Genomic DNA, 22500 nt, shown 5'->3' with positions numbered 1-22500 from the left:
TTCAATCCACCTTGCTTAACTTCGTTACACAAAACAGTTCTTTTCACCTTTTCAAATGCCTTCCTGTTGCAGTCTTTTTTGCGCCACACGAAGCGAAACATTAACCTATTAATTTCAGTTAGAACGTCGTCTGGTACTATCAGTATATATATTAGTTGACTGCTTGACTGTCTGTCTGTCTGTCTGTCTGTCTGTCTGTCTCTCTCTCTCTCTCTCTCTCTCTCTCTCTCTCTCTCTCTCTCTGTCTCTCTCTCTCTCTCTCTCTCTCTCTCTCTCTCTCTCTTTCATATCTCATGTAGAGACACACAGGGAGAGAGGACATCATATTGATAATTACTATGGTGAAAAACAAAAGGAGAGAGAGAGAGACAGAAAAAGAGAGAGACAGAGAGACACAGAGACAGAGACAGAGAGAGGGGTGGGGGTTGGGACAGACAGACGAGCAGGCAGGTATAAACACATACAACGGACAGACTAGCGTTGCATAGATCATTTGTGGCACGTTGGTACTATTTTTTTGGTATCTGTTTCCAAAACCGATAACTCTCAATCGATTCCTGGGGCGGGGATTAGCAGCATTTTCAAAACAAATTTTTTTTAAGAAGGGACTGTGAATAAGGCCCTTATACAAAATACCAAATTTTAAGGCAAACCTCCACCTTTGCAAAGCCCAACGCGCTATAGTGGGTCACCAGGTAAGCAAGGGAAGTTCTTCATGACGCTCGATTCACTTCGGTGTGAACACTGACCCGTCGTTTGCAAGTGTGAAATATGCCCTTCAAACAAATATGACCGACCTAGCAAGCTGAAACGCCTTGCAGCGGAGCGAATTTGCTGTAAATACTGTTCATGAAGCTATCTTCAACAGCAAGGCCTCAACAGCTATTTGCAAAATTATATTGGTCCGATCGTCTCGAACTGATATCCAGACAAAAAAGCGAAAATAAATCTAAATAATGGGGAACAGGGCTGCGAATGAGCTATCACAAGCCAAAAATAAAGAAAAAAGAAAAGAAAAAATCCGTTAGTTATGCAAGGGTGACTAAAGGTAGCGTGACGTCGAAGCTGAACGAATGATTCCTTGTGATGGGCATGTTGCGTGTGTAGCTGCGTCGGATGCTGCAGTCCTTATCCCCGTGTCACGTCTGTACAAGGAGGGAGAGAGAGAGAGCGAGAGAGAGAGAGAGAGAGAGAGAGAGAAAGAGAGAGAGAGATAGAGAGACAGAGAGAGAGAGAATGAGAGAGAGAATGAGAGAGACAGAGAAAGAGAGAAAGAGAGAGAGAGACACAGAGAGAGATAAAGAGAGAGATAAAGAGAGACAGAGCGAAAGAAAGACAGAGAGGGAGAGAGATGGGCAAGACAGACTCACAGATAACGGACAGAGAGACATGCATGCAGAGAAAGAGAGAGAGACAGACCGACAGACAGAGAGAGACAGACGCACACACACACACACACACACACACACACACACACACACACACACACACACACACACACACACACCATACACACACACATAATGGGCGACAGAGACGGGGGGCAGAGAGAAATAGACAGAGAGTTAATATCATTTAAAGAGACAAAGATTCATGTCATCAGTAGAGATTTGACCCCAGATCTTTGTGACAATGTTCCCCGTAGCTGATAAATTGTTGGCCCTGCGTAATAGATTTTTCGCACTGCCTCTTTTGGTCTCACCGTAAAGCGCGCGCGAGACTCCTCCTTGTTATCCTGCATGCAAAAGCTCGGCAATTCTGATTGGCTGTTGACACGGTGTCGTCACAGTCAGGGGAATTGCGACAGTGTTCGAACAGTGGCACTAGTATTTATTGCCTTCATTGCAGCTTCCCTACAGATAAACAGATTCGCCAGCGTGTTGGAAACATCTTTGCTGTGGACACTTTTTCAGAGACTGAATTCTTTTTGTGAAATGATCAGCGCTGTTATTGTGATTGTAGCTGCTAGACAATAATACGTTTTAAAGAAGTCTACTTATTTTTTTTTATCGACTTTTTGAGGAAGATTATCATTGACTGTGACATTTGTTTGGGTGTCATCTTGATTTTGAGGCAGAGTAAAAAAGTCGATGTGGATAAGAAAACATAGCTTTCCTTACCCGTGTGTAACCCATGCGTTTCGAGGAAGCAACAACCAGACAACAATGAACAAAAAATGGTGCTCAAAAAGACAAAAGACGGAGAAAAGAAAGAAACTATTGTCACCAAATGACCTGATGGCGTTTGTGCGTACCCTGAAAGCCGGCCCCGGTACCCCGGGTGGATTCTGTGAGGAGAAGGTGTTCAACGCCTGTTGTGTCATGATGCAGCTGGCTATGTCCTCCAACTGTAAAGACGTTTCTTCTGCAAAATCGGTAAGAATAGAACGAAATTGGAAGCATTAAGAAACAATAAGTTGCGTAAGGCGAAAATACAACATTTAGTCAAGCTCAGTCGAACTCACAGAATGAAACTGAACGCACTGCATTTTTTCCGCAAGACCGTACACTCGTAGCAACGTCTGTCCACCGCTCGTGGCAAAGGCAGTGAAATTGCGCTGAGGAGGATAGCACGCTTTTCTGTATCTCTATTCTTTTTAACTTTTTGAGCGTGTTTTTAATCCAAACATATCATATCAATATGTTTTTGGAATCAGGAACCGACAAGGAATAAGATCAAATTGTTTTTAAGTCGATTTCGGAAATTTAATTTTAATCATAATTTTTATATTTTTAATTTTCAGGGCTTGTTTTTAATCCAAATAAAACATATTTATATGTTTTTGGAATCAGAAAATAATGACAAATAAGATTAAATTGTTTTTGGATCGTTTTATAAAAAATATTATTTTAATTACAATTTTCAGATTTTTAATGACCAAAGTCATCAATTAATTTTTAAGCCACCAAGCTGAAACGCAATACCAAAGTCCGGTCTTTGTCGAAGATTGCATGGCCAAAATTTCAATCCATTTTATTGACAAATGAGGGTGTGACAGTGCCGCCTCAATTTTTACAAAAAGCCGGATATGACGTCATCAAAGACATTTATCCAAAAAATGAAAATATGTCTGGGAATATCATACTCAGGAACTCTCAGGTAAAGTTTCATAAAGATCGGTCCAGTAGTTTACTCTCAATCGCTCTCCACACACACACACACACACACACACACATACACACACACACACACACACACACACACATACACACACACACAGACACACACACACACATACACCTCGACCCTCGTCTCGATTCCCCCTCTATGTTAAAACATTTAGTCAAAACTTGACTAAATGTAAAAAGAAGCAAAATTATAACGAACCAATACACATCCTAATTAAGCAGCGAGAACCAAAATGAAACAAGAATATTGATAATTAATGGGTCGTGATGAAGCAGTAAGAATCATTATGAAGCAGTAAGAATCATTATGAAGCAGTAAGAATCATTATGAGAATGAAAGTCGCTTGTTCATTTCAGTGCTTGCTATTCTCTCAAGTGGTAGGAGATTGATTCCCTCTTTGTTACTTACATCCTGTTGAAACGTTGTTTTAAATGTTTTTTTAGAGGATGGTATAGATTGCAAGGGATAACGCATCACGTGCCGGTGTTTTTGCCTCAGGCCACACTAGCTTCAATCTCTCTTAACAAAAACCAAAAACAACAAAGTCTTATTTACAAATGGTGAGGCATGGTTTTGTGTCGGGGAATTAATGGATTAAAGATCACGAGAGAAAGATAACGCAAACAAGTGGATAGAAAATGACACTTTTGAAAGAAAGAGCGAGAGAGAGTGTGTGTGTGGGGGGAGGGGGGGGGGGGAGGAGGGTTGGAGAGGGGGAAACAGAGACATTTGGTCAGTATTGCTTTTCTTAAAAGCTTATTACCAATTGGTGAGGCATGGTTTTGTGTCGGAGAAATAATGGATTATAGACCATCAGAGAAAACTTAGGCATACTGTTAGAGAGACACACCTTTTGTGTGTATGTGTGTGTGTGTGTGTGTGTGTGTGTGTGTGTGTGTGTAAGAGAGAGAGAGAGAGAGAGAGAGAGAGAGAGAGAGAGAGAGAGAGAGAGAGAGAGAGAGAGAGAGAGCGAGAGAGCGAAAGAGAGAGAATACGAATACGAAAGTTTAATTGCTAGGCCATTGGGAAAGAGAGAGAGAGAGAGAGAGAGAGAGAGAGAGAGAGAGAGAGAGAGAGAGAGAGAGAGAGAGAGAGAGACAGAGAGACAGAGAGACAGAGTGAGAGAGACAGATACAGAGACAGAGAGACAGACAGCGACATAGGGAAAGAGGGAGGGAGAGAGAAACGGATTAGACTCTTTAGCGGTCCACAAACCGTCTTGCCTTTGTAGTCACATCAAAGACCCGGCTGAAATGACCAGTGGGCTGTGCCAAATACCTTGCGCGTAGCTGTTCCTGCCGTCTTTCCATTCTATCTCTCGTGGTCCTTTGACAACAGCTAATCCTCCAGGGGTGGCGTGCACGACCAAGTTCCAAACTGCTCGAGAGCCAAGCGCTGTGCCGGTTGGGTTGAAATCTTAAACACATCTCACTTTCAACAAAGCGATTGGTTCCCACCCACTTGAGTGCTTTTTCGTGCAAACCGCCCCGTGAGTTTTCGTTTGTGCTTCACAAGGCGCGTACTATCCCATATGTCGGGTAGATTTTGGGATTCGTCGCTCAAGGCAAGCTACCCCATTCATTGCAAAAAATAACCCTTCTGTACGTTCTCTCCAGGCAAGCCCCTGATGTTTTGGTCAGTACCTGTCTGTTCTGGCACCGTTTGTGTGTATGTTGGTGGACTTGTGTTCTGGAACAGTTGTTCTCCCTTTCTGGCCGAGTCCAGCAATCTTCTTATTGAGCTTTCTTATTGAGAGGTGATAACCATGTGGTCCAGATATCGTGTCGCGTTCTGGAATTAGTCGGTGAGGTACCGGGCATTTCTGGCACTGTTTGTGTGTGTGTTGGTGGGCCGTTTTCTGGAACTGTTGCCCCCTCTTTGAGACTGTGTCCAGCAAGCTAGGTAAATGTTTCCTCCTTATGTCATTGTGTAATTATGTCTGGGTCAGTTGCGCTGGACAAAAGCGAGGGGGGGGGGGGGGGGTATTACCGACAACGAACAGGGGAAGGCTTTAGAGGGTAGGTAAGGCGTCCGAGTGTGGTTCTGTTTTTAGCATTGTGTGGAAGTTTCGCCACGGGTTTGGTTTTATGTTGACAAAGCCTCCAAGAGAAACCACAGGATAATTATATGATTCGTGTTTTGGGTGTTCCGATCTTCCACAGTCTCGGCTTAAAGTGCTTTGTGGACGGAGTGTTTCCCCAAGCTACTTCTTGAATGTTTTACAGTAAGAAGTTTTCATTCTCAGTTGACAAAGCCTCCAAGAGAAACCACGTTGGTAAACATACAGGATATATAATTCGTGTTTTGGGTGTTTCGATCTTCCACAGTCTCGGCTTAAAGTGCTTTGTGGACGGAGTGTTTAGCCAAGGTACTTCTTGAATATTTTACAGTAAGAATTTTTCATTCTCAGAGTAAGTGGTACACTATTAGAAAGGATATATATTATAATGGAACAAACGAAAAATACACCCAATGCGTAAGCGCATTGACCTTGGACTTGTACTGAACCGTGCGGCTGAATTGTTTCATGAGGCTTTGAGGAGTGTTTGGCGTCTCAGTTATTTTGATAAACACTCTTGTTTTTGAATTGATGTAACAAGGGTTTTAGCAGAGTAATGTTTGAATTATTGATGTAACACGTCTTGTTTCCAATTAAACAACCGAACTTCTTGTTCAGCCTATTGGACATTGTTCCACATTTTCTTCTTCGCTGTAGTTTGAAAAAGGTGCAATTGTTTTGCATTAGGCGTAAAGAGATTATGATCAAAGCAGAATAGGACAGATATATGCATACCATTGTTTTTTCTCCACTTTACAACCTGAGCATTCGATATTAACAAAAGTAATTCATTTTTGTTACCAGGAAAACGAACGGTAGGTGGGAGTCAGCTTTTGTCGACTTTTCAAAGTAATCATCCTGTAATGAAACATTAAGGTTGTTTCCAGGAAAATGAAACAGACATACACATCATCAGCTTGTCAAAACTGGACAAAAGAATGATCCTGTATTTACAAAGATATTTTTTTCTCTGCAGGAGAATGAGAGACAGTTGAGTCACTGGGAGTTCAGGCATAAGCTGCTCAAGAGAATGAAAGCTGGATACGACCACGCCCGTAAGTATACATCATTATGATGTATTGATATTAAATGTGTGTGTGTGTGTGTGTGTGTGTGTGTGTGTGTGTGTGTGTGTGTGTGTGTGTGTGTGTGTGTGTGTGTGTGTGTGTGTCTGTCTCTTTGTATCGTTGATATGCGTGTCAGTTAGTTAGCGTACGTGAAATCCTTTGACATTTCTAAAGTTCATTCACATAAAAGGATGTTTTACTCGACATGGTCGATATGTATCGCCACAATCAAAGCTGGTGCATTCCATTGTTGAAACCTATTCTTCTTCATCATGCCACCCACGAAGCCTTGCTAACAACGCCCATTGTTTGTTCTTTTGTCTCATGATAACAATACAAGCCATAATTATGATCAAAGTCAACTATTGCATCTGTATACAACGAAATAACCAACGTATGTCGTTAAAGACACATGAGAGTGTTTGGTTTATAAAGGTACCATACAGCATTTAGTTAATGCAAAGTTATTTTGGTTTTGTGCTTGATTAGTAGTCTAATACACCGTAGATGAATTTCCCTAAGTCAGGTATTGATCCCCTAAGGCAAACGAACTAATTCGTTCATAACATAGTTGACAAGAGTGTGAGTATTAAGTTCATATAAAGTATTTCTTCTTATAATTATAGAAAGTTCTTGAGTTAAAAAAGTAGTAATCTGTACAACTCTCAAGCAGTCCCAATCGTACTTCATGAAGATGAACTGTAGAAAGTGAGATACTGAATCCATATATGGCAAACAGCCTAATTTGTCGAGAGCCTAGTACTCAGAAGTATTTAGTTCATGCGATCGAAGATCAGGACGGGAATTATTTGTACGAAGTAGGAAACGCACGCAATCACAATCGCGTTTACAAAGGGAGCACGCCAGAAGATCAAACACGACATGGGGAAACACGTGAATAATACGATAATATGCTTACATGTGTAAGTAAGAATAGGTGTAGATGGCATTGTTGCAAAATGTTAATGTCATACATCCCTTTGTTCTTCACGCTTTTTTTGGTTTTAATGTACAGTATACACCTTCCCCGCTCAGAAACCACGTGCATGTCACTGGCTCTGTTTCACGTGGTTTTAAGATTTCTGCCCTGACATGTCAGTTTGTTCTCGGACATCCTGGAAATGTGTGTCTAAATCTAGGTTGCTAATGCTGTTGGAATGTTGTGTTTTTGTCTGCGTCGAGCGTCAGTTTGTTCTTTGACAGCCTAGAAATGTGCGTCATGATATAATGTTGGTTGCTTACGTCGTTAGACTGATCGCTGGTGCAATGATCGCTGGTGCAATGATCGCTGGTGATCGTTCTCAATCCCCGTAGTCGAGTTGTTGATGAGGTCAATGATGATGCAGCTTTCCGCACCATTGATTTGCGTTTTCTAGCACACATCATTACCACGATTCGAGTGCATCTTACGTAATGTTGTACGCTTATAGAATCACCCAGAAAGAAAATGTCATGCATTATCGAACCTAAGCCGTCTTTTGTTACCATGGCAACCGGAGTGACAGATGAAAGAGACCTAAACTCAGAATATACTTTTGTTAGAGTATGGGATGCATAGGGTATGCTTAATGATGTGCGTACCACAGCTTCTTTAACGTTCCGAGGCACTGACCAGAAAATAATCAGGAATTTTCTCAGGACTTAATGTCACCCCGCAACTTATTATTATCTTTATTAATACTACTCAGCATGTCGGTATAACGCTTCAAATTTTGTGTAGCTCATTAGCAATTAGCAATGCAAAGACTATAGAGATCACGGAAAGGCGGTTAATGGCATACGTATACTCCGAGAAAAGAGAGTGTCTCTCAGACATTGGTCAAATAGAACTTTGCCAATCGTCAACCAGTTTAAATTGCATCGACTGCTAGCACTTGCTTGGTGACTGTCATTCTTCTTCTCCCCTCTATCTCTTTCTTTCTCACTTCACCTCTCTCTGTCTCTGTCTGCCTGCCTGACTGTGTGTCTGGCGCCCTCTCTCTCTCTCTCTCTCTCTCTCTCTCTCTCTCTCTCTCTCTCTCACCCTCTCTCTCTCTCTCTCTCTCTCTCTATCTCTCTCTGTCTCTCTCTCTCACCCTCTCTCTCTCTCTCTCTCACCCCCCCTCTCTCTCTCTCTCTCCCTCTCTCTCTCTATCTCTCTCTGTCTCTCTCTGTCACCCTCTCTCTGTCTCTCTCTCTGTCTCTGCCTCTGTCTCTGTCTCTCTCTCTCTCTCTCTCCCTCTCTCTCTCTCTCTCTCCGTCTCTCTCTCACCCCTCTCTCTTTCTCTCTCTCTTTCTCTCTCTATCTCTCTCTCCATCCCCCCCACCCCCCAACCAACGCTCTCTACCTGTTAAGTGTATCTAGCATGTCTCCTACGTCAGTGTGTGTGCATTTGTCTCAGGTCCCCCAGAGCTGCCCACCCAGGTGACTCTGAGCGTAGCAAGCAACTCATCTCTACACATCAGCTTTGACGAACCACTTAACCACAACGGAGCTGTTGTCACAAAATACAAAGGTGAGTGAAAAAAAGGTAGTTTAGAATCAAGGAAAAATGAAAGACAAGCTTGCATGTAACGTAGGGGGTCGTTTGTTTTCATGTGGTGATGCATACGCGTCATAGCTTATACGTCATGGCTTATATGTAAATCATAGCGACAATACCTCCTGGATGGTAGCGCTCTCCTGCAAAGATCATGAAGGAAGTACAGTTTGTTATATGTTTTTGTATGCTTATTGTCTTAGTAATGTAGGCAAATAACACTCTGGGTTGTTTTTGCAGTGGAATAGAGTAGAAGTGATATGTTTTTCCTTGCATAACTGTTTTAATTTCTGGCCAATAACATCCTGGATTGTTTGTTTTTTCAGTGGAATGGAGTAGTTACGAAGACTTCTTGCCCCTGACAGGCGAGGCCATTGTGGACGATCTACGCCATCTTGAACACGAAATGCGTGGGCTGACGAAGGGCTGTCGCTATTACGGCAGAGTCTCCGCTTGCAACGTCAAAGGTTACGGCGCTTACGCCTTGTCTTCGCCACCCTACGCTGTTCCATCAAGTGAGTAAAAGAAAAAAATACACGTACAATGTAAGGATATGGTAAACTGAAGGGAAAACACTGCCAAGTGCTTGGTACTTGCACATATGAAAGACAATTGTAGGTTTAACACCTTCTCTGCGAATTTTATATCACACTGTTTATAAAGGTAGATTATATGTGTGTTATTAATTAATTTATGTAAATTTTAAGTTGAATTATTTTGTGCTGTTGCAGGTTGGCGAGATGTGGAAGGAGCGGTGTCAAGGTTCGAGGGCAAATTGCAATCCTTACAAGTATTGTTTGACCAGGTCAAAAGGTCACGACCTCCGGAAGCAGCAGAAGTCAAAGGTTAGTACTTGTAGTACTATTCACTGTCTGTATAACATTCTCTGGGGGAGGCTCACTTGTCCATCCACTGATTCAAACCCACATCCAAACATACTAGCATTCGTTTTTAGTGAATACAGTGTGATTGAGTCGTTGGAAAAAGTACAAAACAATGGATCGAACGAAAATCAGGAGTTATTAATTAATTAGCAATTTTGTTTATCAGTTTCTCGATTTACATTATGTGCATGCATACGTGACCCATTTGAAAAAAGCTTCAGACACGGATAAGATATCTTTATGACAAATCTAAATTGAACAGTATATGACACTATTAAACAGGCCGAAAGGCATTAACAGTATTGATTCTATCCAATTTCTCCAGATTCTGGTAGTACGGATTCTCCGCTGCAAAAGAAACGCATCAGTATCAAGAACCTGTTCCTGTCAGCGCCGAAATTCCAGAAAACGGTCAAACGAGGGGTACACCTGGCGTGTTTGCTAGTCTGCGAGGATAAGGTTCTGGTCACTTCGGAGGAACAGATTCCCATTGTGGAAGTTGACGAGAACTTCTCTGGTACATCCATACAGTCTGATCTCTACTGGCTTATGAAGGTGAGGCTGCTGTAAATGTGTCTGTGTTCGTGTGTGTGTGTGTGTGTGTGTGTGTGTGTGTGTGTGTGTGTGTGTGTGTGTGTGTGTGTGTGTGTGTGTGTGTGTGTGTGTGTTAAGGTCTCTCTTTAATGCCTTGTCTCGGTTGATTTGACTCCCAAGTCTCTGACTCTCTTCTTCGTCTTGTCTTTAGCTTTGTTTGTTCTTCCGTCTCTCTTCTTTAAGTTTTATTCGTTTTCACTCTCCTTTCCGCCTGTCTGGCTGTATATATCTCTCTCAATCTTATCTCTCTCTTTCTCTCTCTCTTTCTCTCTCTCTTTCTCTCTCTCTTTCTCTTTCTCTTTCTTCTTCTTCTTTTCTTTCTCTCTCTCTCTTTCTCTCTCTCTTTCTCTCTCTCTTTCTCTCTCTCTTTGTTTGTATTGCTAATGCCACAAACCCTCGTAAAATTAAACAAAGATTTAATTTGATTTGATCTTTCTCTCTCTCTCTCTCTCTCTCTCTCTCTCTCTCTCTCTCTCTCTCTCTCTCTCTCTCTCCCTCCTTCTCCCTCTCTTTCTCTCTCACCGCTCCCTCTCTCTCTCTCTGATTTGTCACAGATTCTCCACGTGATCCTTTAACATAATGTGTCCTGTTACCTTTCAGATCGCATGCACGTGGGAAGACGTGAAACTGCTCCGACAGGACATGGAGAAGACGAGCAGTGCAGGGACCACCTTCAGAACCAAGTTGTTACAGGCCATCGCTTCCCTGCAGGTACTTACCATTTCTCTGATTTCAACTTTCCTCCTATATCCTGACTTCTATAGAAAATGGATGCTATGTTTACTTTCTCTTATTGAATTCGTTCATGTTGCTTTGTTAGTAAAAAGCTGCAATCATATCAAAGAAAACCAAGGCACGGGGCTTTTCCGTCTGGTTATTTGTTCAATTTGTTTTAGAATGAAATTGTAAAGCGCCTGGAGCCAATTGATGGGACTCGCGCTAAAGAAAAGCTATTTATTATTATTATTATTATTATTATTATTATTATTATTATTATTATTATTATTATTATTATTATTATTATTATTATGATATCTAAAAAATACAGGAAAGAAGATCGTTTACTTTTGCTTTTTGATTTCTCATAAACGTACACACAAACTCCAGCAAGTTACCTTCAATAAATAAAATACTTGATCCAGACCTGAATATCTACAGAGTACCCTTTCTACAAACTTTTTTGGGAGAAAAAAAATCACAAACTAACATCAACACTCTCACGCTCTCTTTCAGAACTCTCTGGGTATGCAAGACCTGGGTCAGTTCTTCCACCGGCCGATCCGTGCAGCCAACGGCAGCCTGCTGTTGACGCTGGTCAACACGGTCCGGGACACCAAGTTCGTGGCTCTGGGGTCCGCCAAGTGGGTGTCGCTCAGCAAACTGGCCAGGAGGCAGTCCTTGCCCAGCACAGACATCGGGGACGCCCACAACATGCTCATCGCTACTGTGCCGGTGAGTGGAGGATGAAGTTTGGGGGATTTTTGTTTGTTGGATTTCTGCTTATTTCTTTTTGCTTCGGACAGAGTGTATGTCTGTATCAGCATTGTTGTGGTAAGTGTCGTCGTGTCCAATGTTCCTGTGTACGTTCACGAAGATGCAAACTCTCTGACGATGCACGTTTAAGCAAGATGTTAATACTAGGAAGCTAACAGTCCATCTGAGCAGTTAAAACTTTTTGGACACATTTTTTAAGAGACTTTACAGCGTATCAGAATAAATATAGGTATGTGCCAACAGTCACCTCTGCGGTTAAGGCGTCTCAATGCTGGACACGAGCTTCAAGAAGTACAGATTTATTTACAGTAACGTCTTTCATAAGCATACAACGCTTGCTTTTTGTGTTTCTGTCTAGCCTGTTCCCACAAAACGTTAAGCACAGTCATTCAAATCTGTATCGTCTGTTTCCCTCTACAGGAGATGCTGCTGTACCGGGACGTGAACGAGGTGCCGCTTCCCAATGGTCTGTACCTGGGTTTCCTGAAGATCCAGGTGTCTGTAGAGTCCGTCAGGATCCTCGTGCCCCTCAAGACACCCAACTGTCTGCCTTCCGTCAAGATCAGGGACTGCCCCAACGTGTCCAAGTGAGTCCGATTAATAATGTGGATGTTTCCGGTGTTCATCTGAGTGGTGGGCGTGTTTGCCAGTTTGGTGTTTGAGAACTAAGTAGTACTCTAACTGATGGGCGTGACACTGTATGAGTGATGAGTGTCGTGGGAGTGTCTTGGGGTTTGAAAGCGAGGGTATGCGTGAGTGTTTATAATGCCTCAGTTATTGTTTGAAAATGTGTTTTTAGGGGGGGGTAGAATATGGACTGCAAAGGAAGACGGAAAGAACGCACAAAGTGACGGATAAATACAGGACTTAAGAGTTGCACGCACAGTGGGGAAGCCAGAGATGGATAGACAGTGTTACAAATTGGAAATGCATTTAAAGATTCTAACTATGACTTCCTTTCCTTTCTCCAGGGAAGAGTGGGACTATCTGCAGAACATGGACTCAAGGTCATCCTCCCCACAGCCAGAATTCTGCACAGCCATCCAGAAAGCGGCCAAGAAACTCTTTACGCATCTAGGTAAGTTTTTGATTTATATATGCAAGAAAGCAAACTTGATGATATAAAGAGAAGGATAATATCTCACACACAGGCACAGGCGTATGATTTCTCTGTCAAACGGAGGCATCCCCCTCCTTACTAGATCTGCCACACATTCACTCAAAAGCACACATTGAAACTCTCTCACCTCCCTTTCTGCTCTGTTATCACAACACAATCGAACGCACATGACCAGTAATCTCACCTCAGTCCTATCCTCTTCACCCTAAGTCTCATGTCTAAACGACGTTCTTATTATCTCTACGCACATGAGCAGTAATGTCATCTCATTTCCTATCGTCAAAGGCACGGCACAACATCGAAGCATCTACACTCTCCTCTTTACCATAGCAGTAACATTAACAACAGTTCTCTCCTCTTCACTATAGTATCGTGTCTAAAAAAAGACCACCTCACACACAGGCATTCTTATTAACGTTCTTATTATCTGTACAGGCATCAGCATGGAGACGGCGTCAGGGTATCGTCTTTACGACGTGGAGGTGATCGAGGTAAGCCCCAACGTGTCGCTCTTGGTCCTGCTGCCCCCTGTGGAGCAGGTCTGCATCGCCCCGGGCACCTCAAACCAGCTGGCTGAGAGGAAGGACCTCGTGCTTCTGCCTGTACAGGTCTTTGAGACAAGTGAGTACTGGATTCTTGTGCCTCTGAAGCTTTTGCTGTATGGTTGTGTTGTCTGTTTTGTGTGTTTTGATCATGTCAGTTGTCACCTTAGAATTTAAGCGTTTTTGTTGACTCTTATGTCGGTTTCTTTTTTTAAAAGTTTACTAGGATTAGTGGATTCAGCTTTTCACAATATTGAGTCACTTTTGTCTCAAACTCTTGTTATGCGAGAGGGAAAACGAATTCTAAGGGCAAACAGCAACTTTTTTTCGTGTCTGCAAAAAAGAAGCAGGTGAGAGAGAATGGAGAGAGAGAGAGAGAGAGAGAGAGAGAGAGAGAGAGAGAGAGAGAGAGAGAGAGAGAGAGAGAGAGAGAGAGAGTTGTGCCGAGACGCTTCTTGCGTAATATCCGCCCCAACAACACTTGTCACGGATTGTCACAGAAATGCCGAAATACCAGGGCAAGTCTCTGATAATTCCTCACCTGATAACGATTCTTCTAGCAGACGGGCGTTGGCGTGCGTAGTCAAAAGACATGTGTCGATAAATCAAATGTGTGACGAGGACTCTCTTTCTCTCCCTCCCACGTCATTTACGATGACTAATTGGCCTTTTTTTCGCGGCTTATTTTATCAGTAATTTATTTCTTTATTTGAGGAACCATAGCAATCATTATACAATTGATAATAATTGTTTTATTGATTTGTATTGCAGTACACGTGCACACGTACCAACCGGACATGTTTGCGAAATACGCACGGATGTCGGCTATCACAGAAATGGACGTTATGCTTGCACAACAGACACAGAGAGAGGTAAGCTGGCTTGATACTGTATGGTGTGTGTGTGTGTGTGTGTGTGTGTGTGTGTGTGTGTATGTGTGTGTGTGTGTGTGTGTGTGTGTGTGTGTGTGTGTGTGTGTGTGTGTGGAGGGATGACTGGCAAAGCCATAATTGTATTACTCGTGTATGTTTGTTCCTAGTTTGTGTGTCTCCCCTCCCCCGTCTCTCTCTCTCTCTCTCTCTCTCTCTCTCTCTCTCTCTCTCTCTCTCTCTCTCTCTCTCTCTCTCTCTCTCTCTTTTACTTCTGCACTATCCTTTTGTAATAAGGTTCAGTTTCAGTCTCTCTCTCTCTCTCTCTCTCTCTCTCTCTCTCTCTCTCTCTCTCTCTCTCTCTCTCTCTCTCTCTCTATTGCGACACACTGCTTTGACCTTTAAGTGTACGAAACACAATTGCTTTGAAAAATCCCTAGCATTAGCTCTTTATTGATCAGTAGAAACCGTGGATTTGTAGATGGACGTTAAAGTCAGCAGCAGCTTTGAAATGACAGTTAGCTCAAAACATTTGATACAGTATCGTGTTTTGTACATACGAAGAGTTAGATATTCTCGATTTTTAACAGAAGCTGCAAATGTCATGCAACATTTTGCACCGGTTGTCTTCAGTATATAGAGAAATTGATTTAAGTAGTTTGTAGTCAAACCACGGATTTTATTTATGAGAAAAATGTCAGCCTTTGTACTTCACAAGGGAATGGTCTTTCGTTTCGTTCCAGTTTTAGACATTGTCAGACTATAAATAAATATATATTATGGAGCACATTTTCAGCCTTTATATTTTACAAGGGTTAGGTTCATCGAGTTTATGCCTTAGTTCCAAATTAGACATTCTACTCTCAAGAGATGAGCTAAAGAGCAACTGAGATCAATGATTTGCCTCTTTTTTTGGGCGTTCTTTTCGGAGTTTATTAGCTGTATTTAGCAGCAAACAAGAGCAATTTCTTGCTTATTTTTGGGGCGTTCTTGTCGAAGATATCAGACAGAAGAACAAGCATATTAGAAACACAAAGATCTATATTCATCATGAAAAAGACAACACGGATTGACATAGAAAAGCGAAACACAAGAACAAACAATAACAAACAAAAAAGGAGCAAACGTCAAATGGAAAAACAAAGAGGGAAAAAATGATCAACACAGTTTCACATACTACTCTGGGCCCTTGTCAAGCTTTATGTGCACGTTTTGCTTTACTGTCGTGAATTTTCCTCCGCATTCCTTCGCAGTGACAGTGCTAAATGTTTGACTTCGCTTTCACGCACACACCCCCAAGCCATGTTCTCAGTCACAGGGTTTATCAATGTTTTGTTTTGCTTTGCTTTCAGGCGTTCTCTACACAGGAGCTGAGCTGCGCCAAGGAACAGCTGGAGATCTCGAACCACCTGCAGCAGAACCTTGACAAGCTGTGGAAAGGCACGCGCTGGGTCATGGACCTCATCACCTTTGCCCGCCGCGACAAGTACCTCCGGCCCCCAGTCTCCGCCTTCCCTCTTCTCAACCCCTCCACCTCTTCCTGCTCGTCCTCCCCGCAGCCTGGTCTTCCTTCCTCTTCCTCCTCCTCCTCGTCGTCCTTCTCCTACCAGACGCGGCTTCAGAGAGGAATCCGGGACAACAACAACTCCAGCTCGGCCCAGAACGACTGCGACTGCAACGAGATCAGTGTGGGTAAAGACAATCGTCGCATCGCCAAGTTCTTCGACCCCAACGACGAACCGGACGACGCCTGCGACACCACTAACGGACACTTCACCCAAGGCGGTGGGGACGGGGACTCTCCAACAGAGGATGAAAACCACGGGTCTGGTATTGGGTCTTCTAATTCTTCCCACACCCCTGCCGCTCCTCCCATGACGTCTGGAATCCTGCGGGTGTACGCAGCCTACGACACGGGTCTGTCCAAGGGGGTGAGCGTCAAGCTGCACATCACGGCGCAGACGACAGCCCGTGACGTCATCAACCTCGTCGTGCGTCACCTCAACATGGCGGCGCTGAACAAGGGCAAAGAGGGACCCATCTACAGTGACGAGGACTTGCAGAACTTTTGCCTGGTGGCGGTGATAGGGTCACGGGAGCGGGTGCTCGGGGATGAATACCCCCCTCTCCGCCTGCAGAACCCCTGGTTGAAGGGCAGGCTGTACGTCAGAAAGGTCAACTCTGTGCTGGCCGCTATTCAGCAAGGACAGGCCACTGCTGTTTGAAGTGTGCAAGCTTTCACAGCAGTGACCGTCTGACCCGTGTAGGCAATGTGCCTCAGCACCAGTAAGTGTTCATCGTATGTCGACGGAGAATTCGCTTGTCTGAACTCCGTCACAACGTAGCTTCGTACCAGGGGCGTTCATCGTGCAGTTATGGAGATCTCTACAGAGTAGTTAGGCTGTCTGACCTAGTACCTGTGGAGGCGACTTGCCTTTGTTCCAATGACATTCACTGTGCAATGAAAAGCACTCCTGTGAACAGCTTATAATAGCTACACAACAATGCCCCGGACTCGTCTGTTAACCCTGTGTCGACTCTCAGAAATGACAGTCAGCGGCCTCTGTAGACTATTGTTGCTTAATTACCAGCAGTTTTAGCTGTGAAGTGAAAGAACTCTCGTAGATATTTTTGCAGGGCCAGGCAATGGCTGAACTCTGTAGCGAAAATGCCTATATACCGCAAGCGAATATCGTGCACCGAGGGAAACACTAGTACGCCAGACAAGGCTGAACTCAGTAGAAAACTTGCCTTGGTATTACTATAGCTCTTCTGCTGGTTTTATGACAGAAACAAAACAGCAAGGGGGAAGCGTGAAGAAAACACAATGTGATAAACGTTTAAAATTTTTCAAATCAAAAGCAGAACGCATGAGCAGCTCAGCTCGATGTGGTTCTACTGCATGGATAGCACTGCGAATAAGCTGGAGAGAAAAACAGATTTTCAAACTAGTGTGGAGGATGGCGCAGACCTACGACGCTTAACACCACAGATTCTGTGACTTAAAAGTACTGTTGGGCAGTGCGCGAAAGTAGCAAAAATCAAAAGTCTCCCAAAATGATACCAACTGCCAATACATTCAATGTCTTGGCATAAGACTGGTCCTGAATGACATTAAGACGGGTCTCGTTTAGAGCCGCATTTGTTCGCGACGATGCCAAAAACATTATTTTCCGCTCGCAATGGAAGAGAAGTAACTTTCCCAAGTGAAGAGACAACTTACTTCCCTTGACCAGTGATCCGTTCTTGTGTGGAGAGCGTGCGGGTGATTAAGTTAAAGAATGTCTGATGTGATCGAAGTTGAATGCAAGGTGTGTGCTTCGCAAAAAAAGTGACACTGCCAAATATCTGTGATGGTTTTCCTAACTGTGGTTACAACTGTGTCAGTTGTGTATGTACTTAATTTAACCATGTTTTTTCTACCAAAATGTGTTGTGTTCAATAGTATTAATTTGTGAAGCTGTGAGTGAGAATGGGGTTTGCTAATTTCTGTTCAAAAGAAGTTCGACTTGTCAGTATAATCTGTGTATTTTTCTTTCATGAGAGAGCTTTATCGGTAATTTGTTTGCAAAGGGGATGAGGGATGACTGATAGAATGGCACACTTCATGACGTTTTTAACCAAGTAACGAGAGACAAATCATGCCAGTAATGTCATATTTTCAGTTTTATCTTATCAGGTATAATGGCATTTGCAAAATCTTGGAAGGTCTAGTTTTTGCCTCTTGATTGCGTGACAGCTAGGTGTTGTTGTGAACGCAAATTAAATATAGGATGAGCGAGTGTCAGACTAGACAATCATGATCGGCGGGAGAGAGAGAGAGAGAGAGAGGGGGGGGGAGATTGCATGACTACACTGATGCGTGTGTGCGTGCGTTCGTGCGTGTGTTTGTGTGTGTATGTGTATGTGTGTGTGTGTGTGTGTGTGTGTGTGTGTGTGTGTGTGTGTGTAAGAGACAGACATCGTAACTGGCAGTATGTTCATGGTTGAGGCTCACACACATTCCAAGATCAGTCCCTTGTTATCTGTTAACGATATCATTTTGTCTGTTCCTAGTCTTGAAAGTATCTTCTGTAACCCACCTTTAGAAAAATGCGAAAAAGTACTTGCTCATGCTGTTTAAGAGAAGATAATTAGAAAACTTCCATGAAGTTTTATAGCCACCATCTGTAATAACGACGACATGAATCGCAGATTTGTTTCTTTTATTTCGAGGACCTGGCATGCTGACTGATTGCATTTAAGTTACAACCTGTCAAAGATATAAAACAAGCGTAAGGAAAGGGTATTGTTGGTTATGTTGATTTTGTGATTTATACTGAAAGAAAGATCTTGTATGAATGAACAGAGACAAATTGTGTTATTGCTTGAATGCCCGTTACGTCCCTGTGCCGAGCTGTGATATGATAATGAATGTTTATTCGGATCAAATAACGGAATAAATCAAACATTTTGATACAAACATGAACGTGTTATGTGACAGTGTGTGTGTGTGTGTGTGTGTGTTTGCGTGCTTGTCCTGTGTGTCTGTGTCTGTAAGAGCCTCGTCCGTACCAGTCACGGTCCAGGCTCCCTGTCGGCCTGTCTGTCTGTCTATCTGTGTTTCTGTCATTTAGATGTCTCTATCTCAACTCTGAAGCTAAAAGGCGCGGTATTTTTTTATTTTTTTATTTTTTTTTTTTTAACGAGACTTTTTTTTTTTCAATTAATAAAACACTAGATAACAAACATGGTATTTTCTGTTTGCACACATACTCTCTCATTTACATGCGGTTCAGAAAAACTTGTACATTATACAAAAGGACTAAAAATAGTCATACGTGAAAAAAATATACGTGTCAACATGTGTAGCATCAAAATGATCATATGTCATCATATATTGATCTTTTTTTTAAACAATATTCGCATCATAATGTATGGCTGTCTTTACATTATATCAAAGAAAATAAACAATAGTTTGTTTTTAATTAATAAAACTTCAGACTAACGAACTCTCAAAACAACATGATTTCCAAAAATAATTTCCAGTGTTAATCGTGAATCGGTTTTTTTAAAAATGCTTACGCACATCTTTGCGATTAAAATAATGTGATTAATCTTCTTCATATTTTTGCTGTTACTTTTTATACCAAAAAGCACATCTGTAACATTCAACCTAATTCTTTCACCAATGTTTACTAAAATGTACATTTCAATATATTTCCAAAACCTGAGCACTGTTGGGCACTCAAAGAAAAAATGCTCCAATACATCAAGTTCATCCTTACAATATGTACAGTTTTTATCAGCCTTCACTTTCATTTTACACAATAAAATATTAGTTGGATAAATGTTTTGCAATATTTTCCAATGCAGTACACGTAATCGAACTTCACTAGTGACAGTGGCTGCTAAGTTCCAATTCTTTTCGTCAATTTCAAATCCTAATTTTCTTCTCCAAAATCCTTCTGAACAGGGTTGGCTGTATTGTTTTCCTACCAGAATCTTTCGAATTTCTTTTACTGATTTAACTTTTTTCCCACAGAAGGTCGGAATGTCACAGACTGAACAATTTACATCGTTTATATCGACATTTCTTAAAAGGAGATGTACAGCTATTCGAACAACATTGTACTCAAACAATCTATTTGCAGTGTAGCCAGTTCTTTCACACACTTCTTCATAGGTAGAAAAACGTCCATTCTCACACACATCGCTCACATACATTATACCACTTTTAATCCAATCCGCAAAAAAAAGTGGGTTTCCTTGACAAATTATATCTTTGTTGTTCCACAACAAACCGGAAACAGAATTACCATTATTATCGACTTGATTGTTATCAAGCCATGCCTTCAACACAGCGGACCAAAATTCCGATTTAATACTGTCCAATCCTTTAAATGGTTTGCTATTAATGTTCGCAAAAAAACACTCAAAGCGACTCCCAAAACGGAAAAACAGTGCTTTTGGGAGCCATGACCATTTCTGGTCTTCATTAGACAGAGTTAGGTTCACAACCCAGCTTAACAAAAAGGAACACTGCATCTGACGCAAATCAATCATATTTAATCCACCTTGCTTTACTTCGTTACATAAAACAGTTCTTTTCACCTTTTCAAATGCTTTTCTGTTGCAGTCTTTTTTGCGCCACACGAAGCGAAACATTAACCTATTAATTTCAGTTAGAACGTCGTCTGGTACAATCAGCGCCTGCATTATATAGACAAAATGTGGCAGAATAAACGTTTTGAATACACAGACTTTACCAATAATGCTCAAATTCCTTTTCTCCCACACGCAGATGAGCCTTTTTGCAACATTCACTCTCTCTTCCCAATTCTCTTTCACTTTTGACGCACGCATATAATTACAGAAATACACACCTAGAATTTTCATTTTGTCTGTACATGCAAAACCGCAACACTCATTCCTACAATTCTTCCGCGACCCAAACCACATTAGTTTGGATTTTTGGTGATTTATGTTCAAACCTGATATTTCTGAAAATTTACCAATCAAAGCCAGGGCTTGGAACATGTCATGTTCATCTTGCAAAAACAATGTAACATCATCAGCATACAACAATAATTTCAAAACTTTATTCATATCTCCGTTGTTCCATAATGACATACCCTTTATATTTTTGGCCTCTCGAATTTTGATTGCTAACAATTCAACTGCTAATACGAAGGCAAGTGCGGAAAAAGGACACCCTTGCCTTATTCCGGAATCAATATTAAAAAATTCAGATAACCAACCACAATAGTTTACACAACTTTTTGCGTTTTTCATCAAAACATCAACCCATTTCACAAAATCAGTTCCAAAACCAAATTTTTCAAACATCTTCAACATAAACTCTTTGGAGATGCAATCAAATGCATGAAAAAAGTCAATTGACACCATCAATCCAGGCTTATTATGTAAATCTGCATGTTCTAAAACATCATCAACTAATCGCAATAAGGTTGAGACACGTCTACCTTTTATATACCCAACTTGATCCTCATTCACAACACTCCCTACAACATCTGAGAGCCGAAGAGCTAAACATTTCGCTAATAACTTATAATCTGTATTGGTCAGTGAAATAGGTCTCCAATTCTTTAAATCATTTCTTGATAAATCCTTCCCTTTATGAATCAGTGTAATTGCCGCTTTACACTGTGAATTAGATAGAGTTCCATTCTTAAAAGCAGAGTTAAAAGACGCAAGTATATACCTTTTTAGGCTCCTCCAAAAAAACTTATAAAACTCAACTGTTAATCCATCAATTCCAGGCGCAGAACCATTATTCATACGCTTTAGAGCTGACAAAACTTCTCCTTCTACCACTTCCCCTTCACAGCTGTCTTTCTGCTGATCATTTATTTTTAAAACCTTTGTTCCATCCAAAAAAGTGTCAATTTTTAAGCTCATGTTTCCCTCATCAATTTTCCGTTTATACAAATCAGCAAAATACGTTTTTTGGACGAGAATAATATCTTCTTGCGTTGTAACAATTCGTCCGTTATCATCTTTTACACTTTCCATTATTTTTGCGTTTGCTCTCGCCTTTTCTAACCCAAGAAAAAAAGGTGTGTTCCTTTCACCCTGCTCGATCCATTTAACTCTTGCACGCACCTGTGCTGCACGAGATTTACGCTGCTCTAACAGTTCTAACTGCAGCTTGACCTTCTGCCGTTTACCTTGCGTTTGAATACAGTCAGGGGAGATCCCAAGGGTTTTATCCAACTCATTTAATTCACCATACAGTTTTGCAACATCATTTTTAATTTCAAAACTTTTAAACTTACTAAAATTTTGGGAAAAATCCTTGATTCTCATTTTCAATAATTCCCAACCAAGTTGACAATCCTCTTCATCATCAAGTTGAAATGTGTCAAACATTTTGTTCATTTGATCAACAAAGCTCACATCATGCAACAGAGAATTATTAAATTTCCAATAACCCTCTCCTCTTACGACATCAGATAGTTTAATATGAATACTACAGCCTCTGTGGTCCGACGTCGCAACAGAGATTATGTCACAATCAACAATCTTTTCAAACACACTTAAGCTACTAAAAACGTAGTCAAGTCTTCTTGCCACAAATGGAATATTTTTTGACCATGTAAATTCTTTTCTATCTAAATTATGCATTCTCCATACATCGTATAAATCACATTCATTCACCAGGTCATTAAATTGTTTCACAACAACGTTTGAATGTTTCTCTCCACTTATTATGTCGAGCTC

At 41.6% G+C, this 22500-nt stretch overlaps 1 protein-coding gene across 4 annotated transcripts in view; it reads left to right on the top strand.

Moving 5' to 3' along the window:
• Window positions 1-18739, top strand: part of LOC138959319 (ankyrin repeat and fibronectin type-III domain-containing protein 1-like) — a 167464-nt gene extending 148725 nt beyond the window's left edge. For all 4 annotated transcript variants that reach the window (XM_070330744.1, XM_070330745.1, XM_070330747.1 and 1 more), the window contains 12 exons: window positions 6165-6243; window positions 8637-8750; window positions 9101-9289; window positions 9506-9619; window positions 9984-10213; window positions 10853-10963; window positions 11486-11704; window positions 12167-12333; window positions 12718-12824; window positions 13302-13487; window positions 14180-14280; window positions 15630-18739. In XM_070330744.1, coding sequence (XP_070186845.1) covers window positions 6165-6243; window positions 8637-8750; window positions 9101-9289; window positions 9506-9619; window positions 9984-10213; window positions 10853-10963; window positions 11486-11704; window positions 12167-12333; window positions 12718-12824; window positions 13302-13487; window positions 14180-14280; window positions 15630-16502 — 2490 coding nt within the window. In that variant the 3' untranslated portion in view covers window positions 16503-18739. The remainder of the gene's footprint in view (window positions 1-6164; window positions 6244-8636; window positions 8751-9100; window positions 9290-9505; window positions 9620-9983; window positions 10214-10852; window positions 10964-11485; window positions 11705-12166; window positions 12334-12717; window positions 12825-13301; window positions 13488-14179; window positions 14281-15629) is intronic.
• The last annotated feature ends 3761 nt before the right edge of the window (window positions 18740-22500 follow it).

Source organism: Littorina saxatilis, linkage group LG2 (genome assembly GCF_037325665.1).
Source record: "Littorina saxatilis isolate snail1 linkage group LG2, US_GU_Lsax_2.0, whole genome shotgun sequence".
Taxonomy (NCBI): Eukaryota; Metazoa; Mollusca; class Gastropoda; order Littorinimorpha; family Littorinidae; genus Littorina; species Littorina saxatilis.
This window is presented reverse-complemented; position numbering and strand designations above follow the sequence as displayed.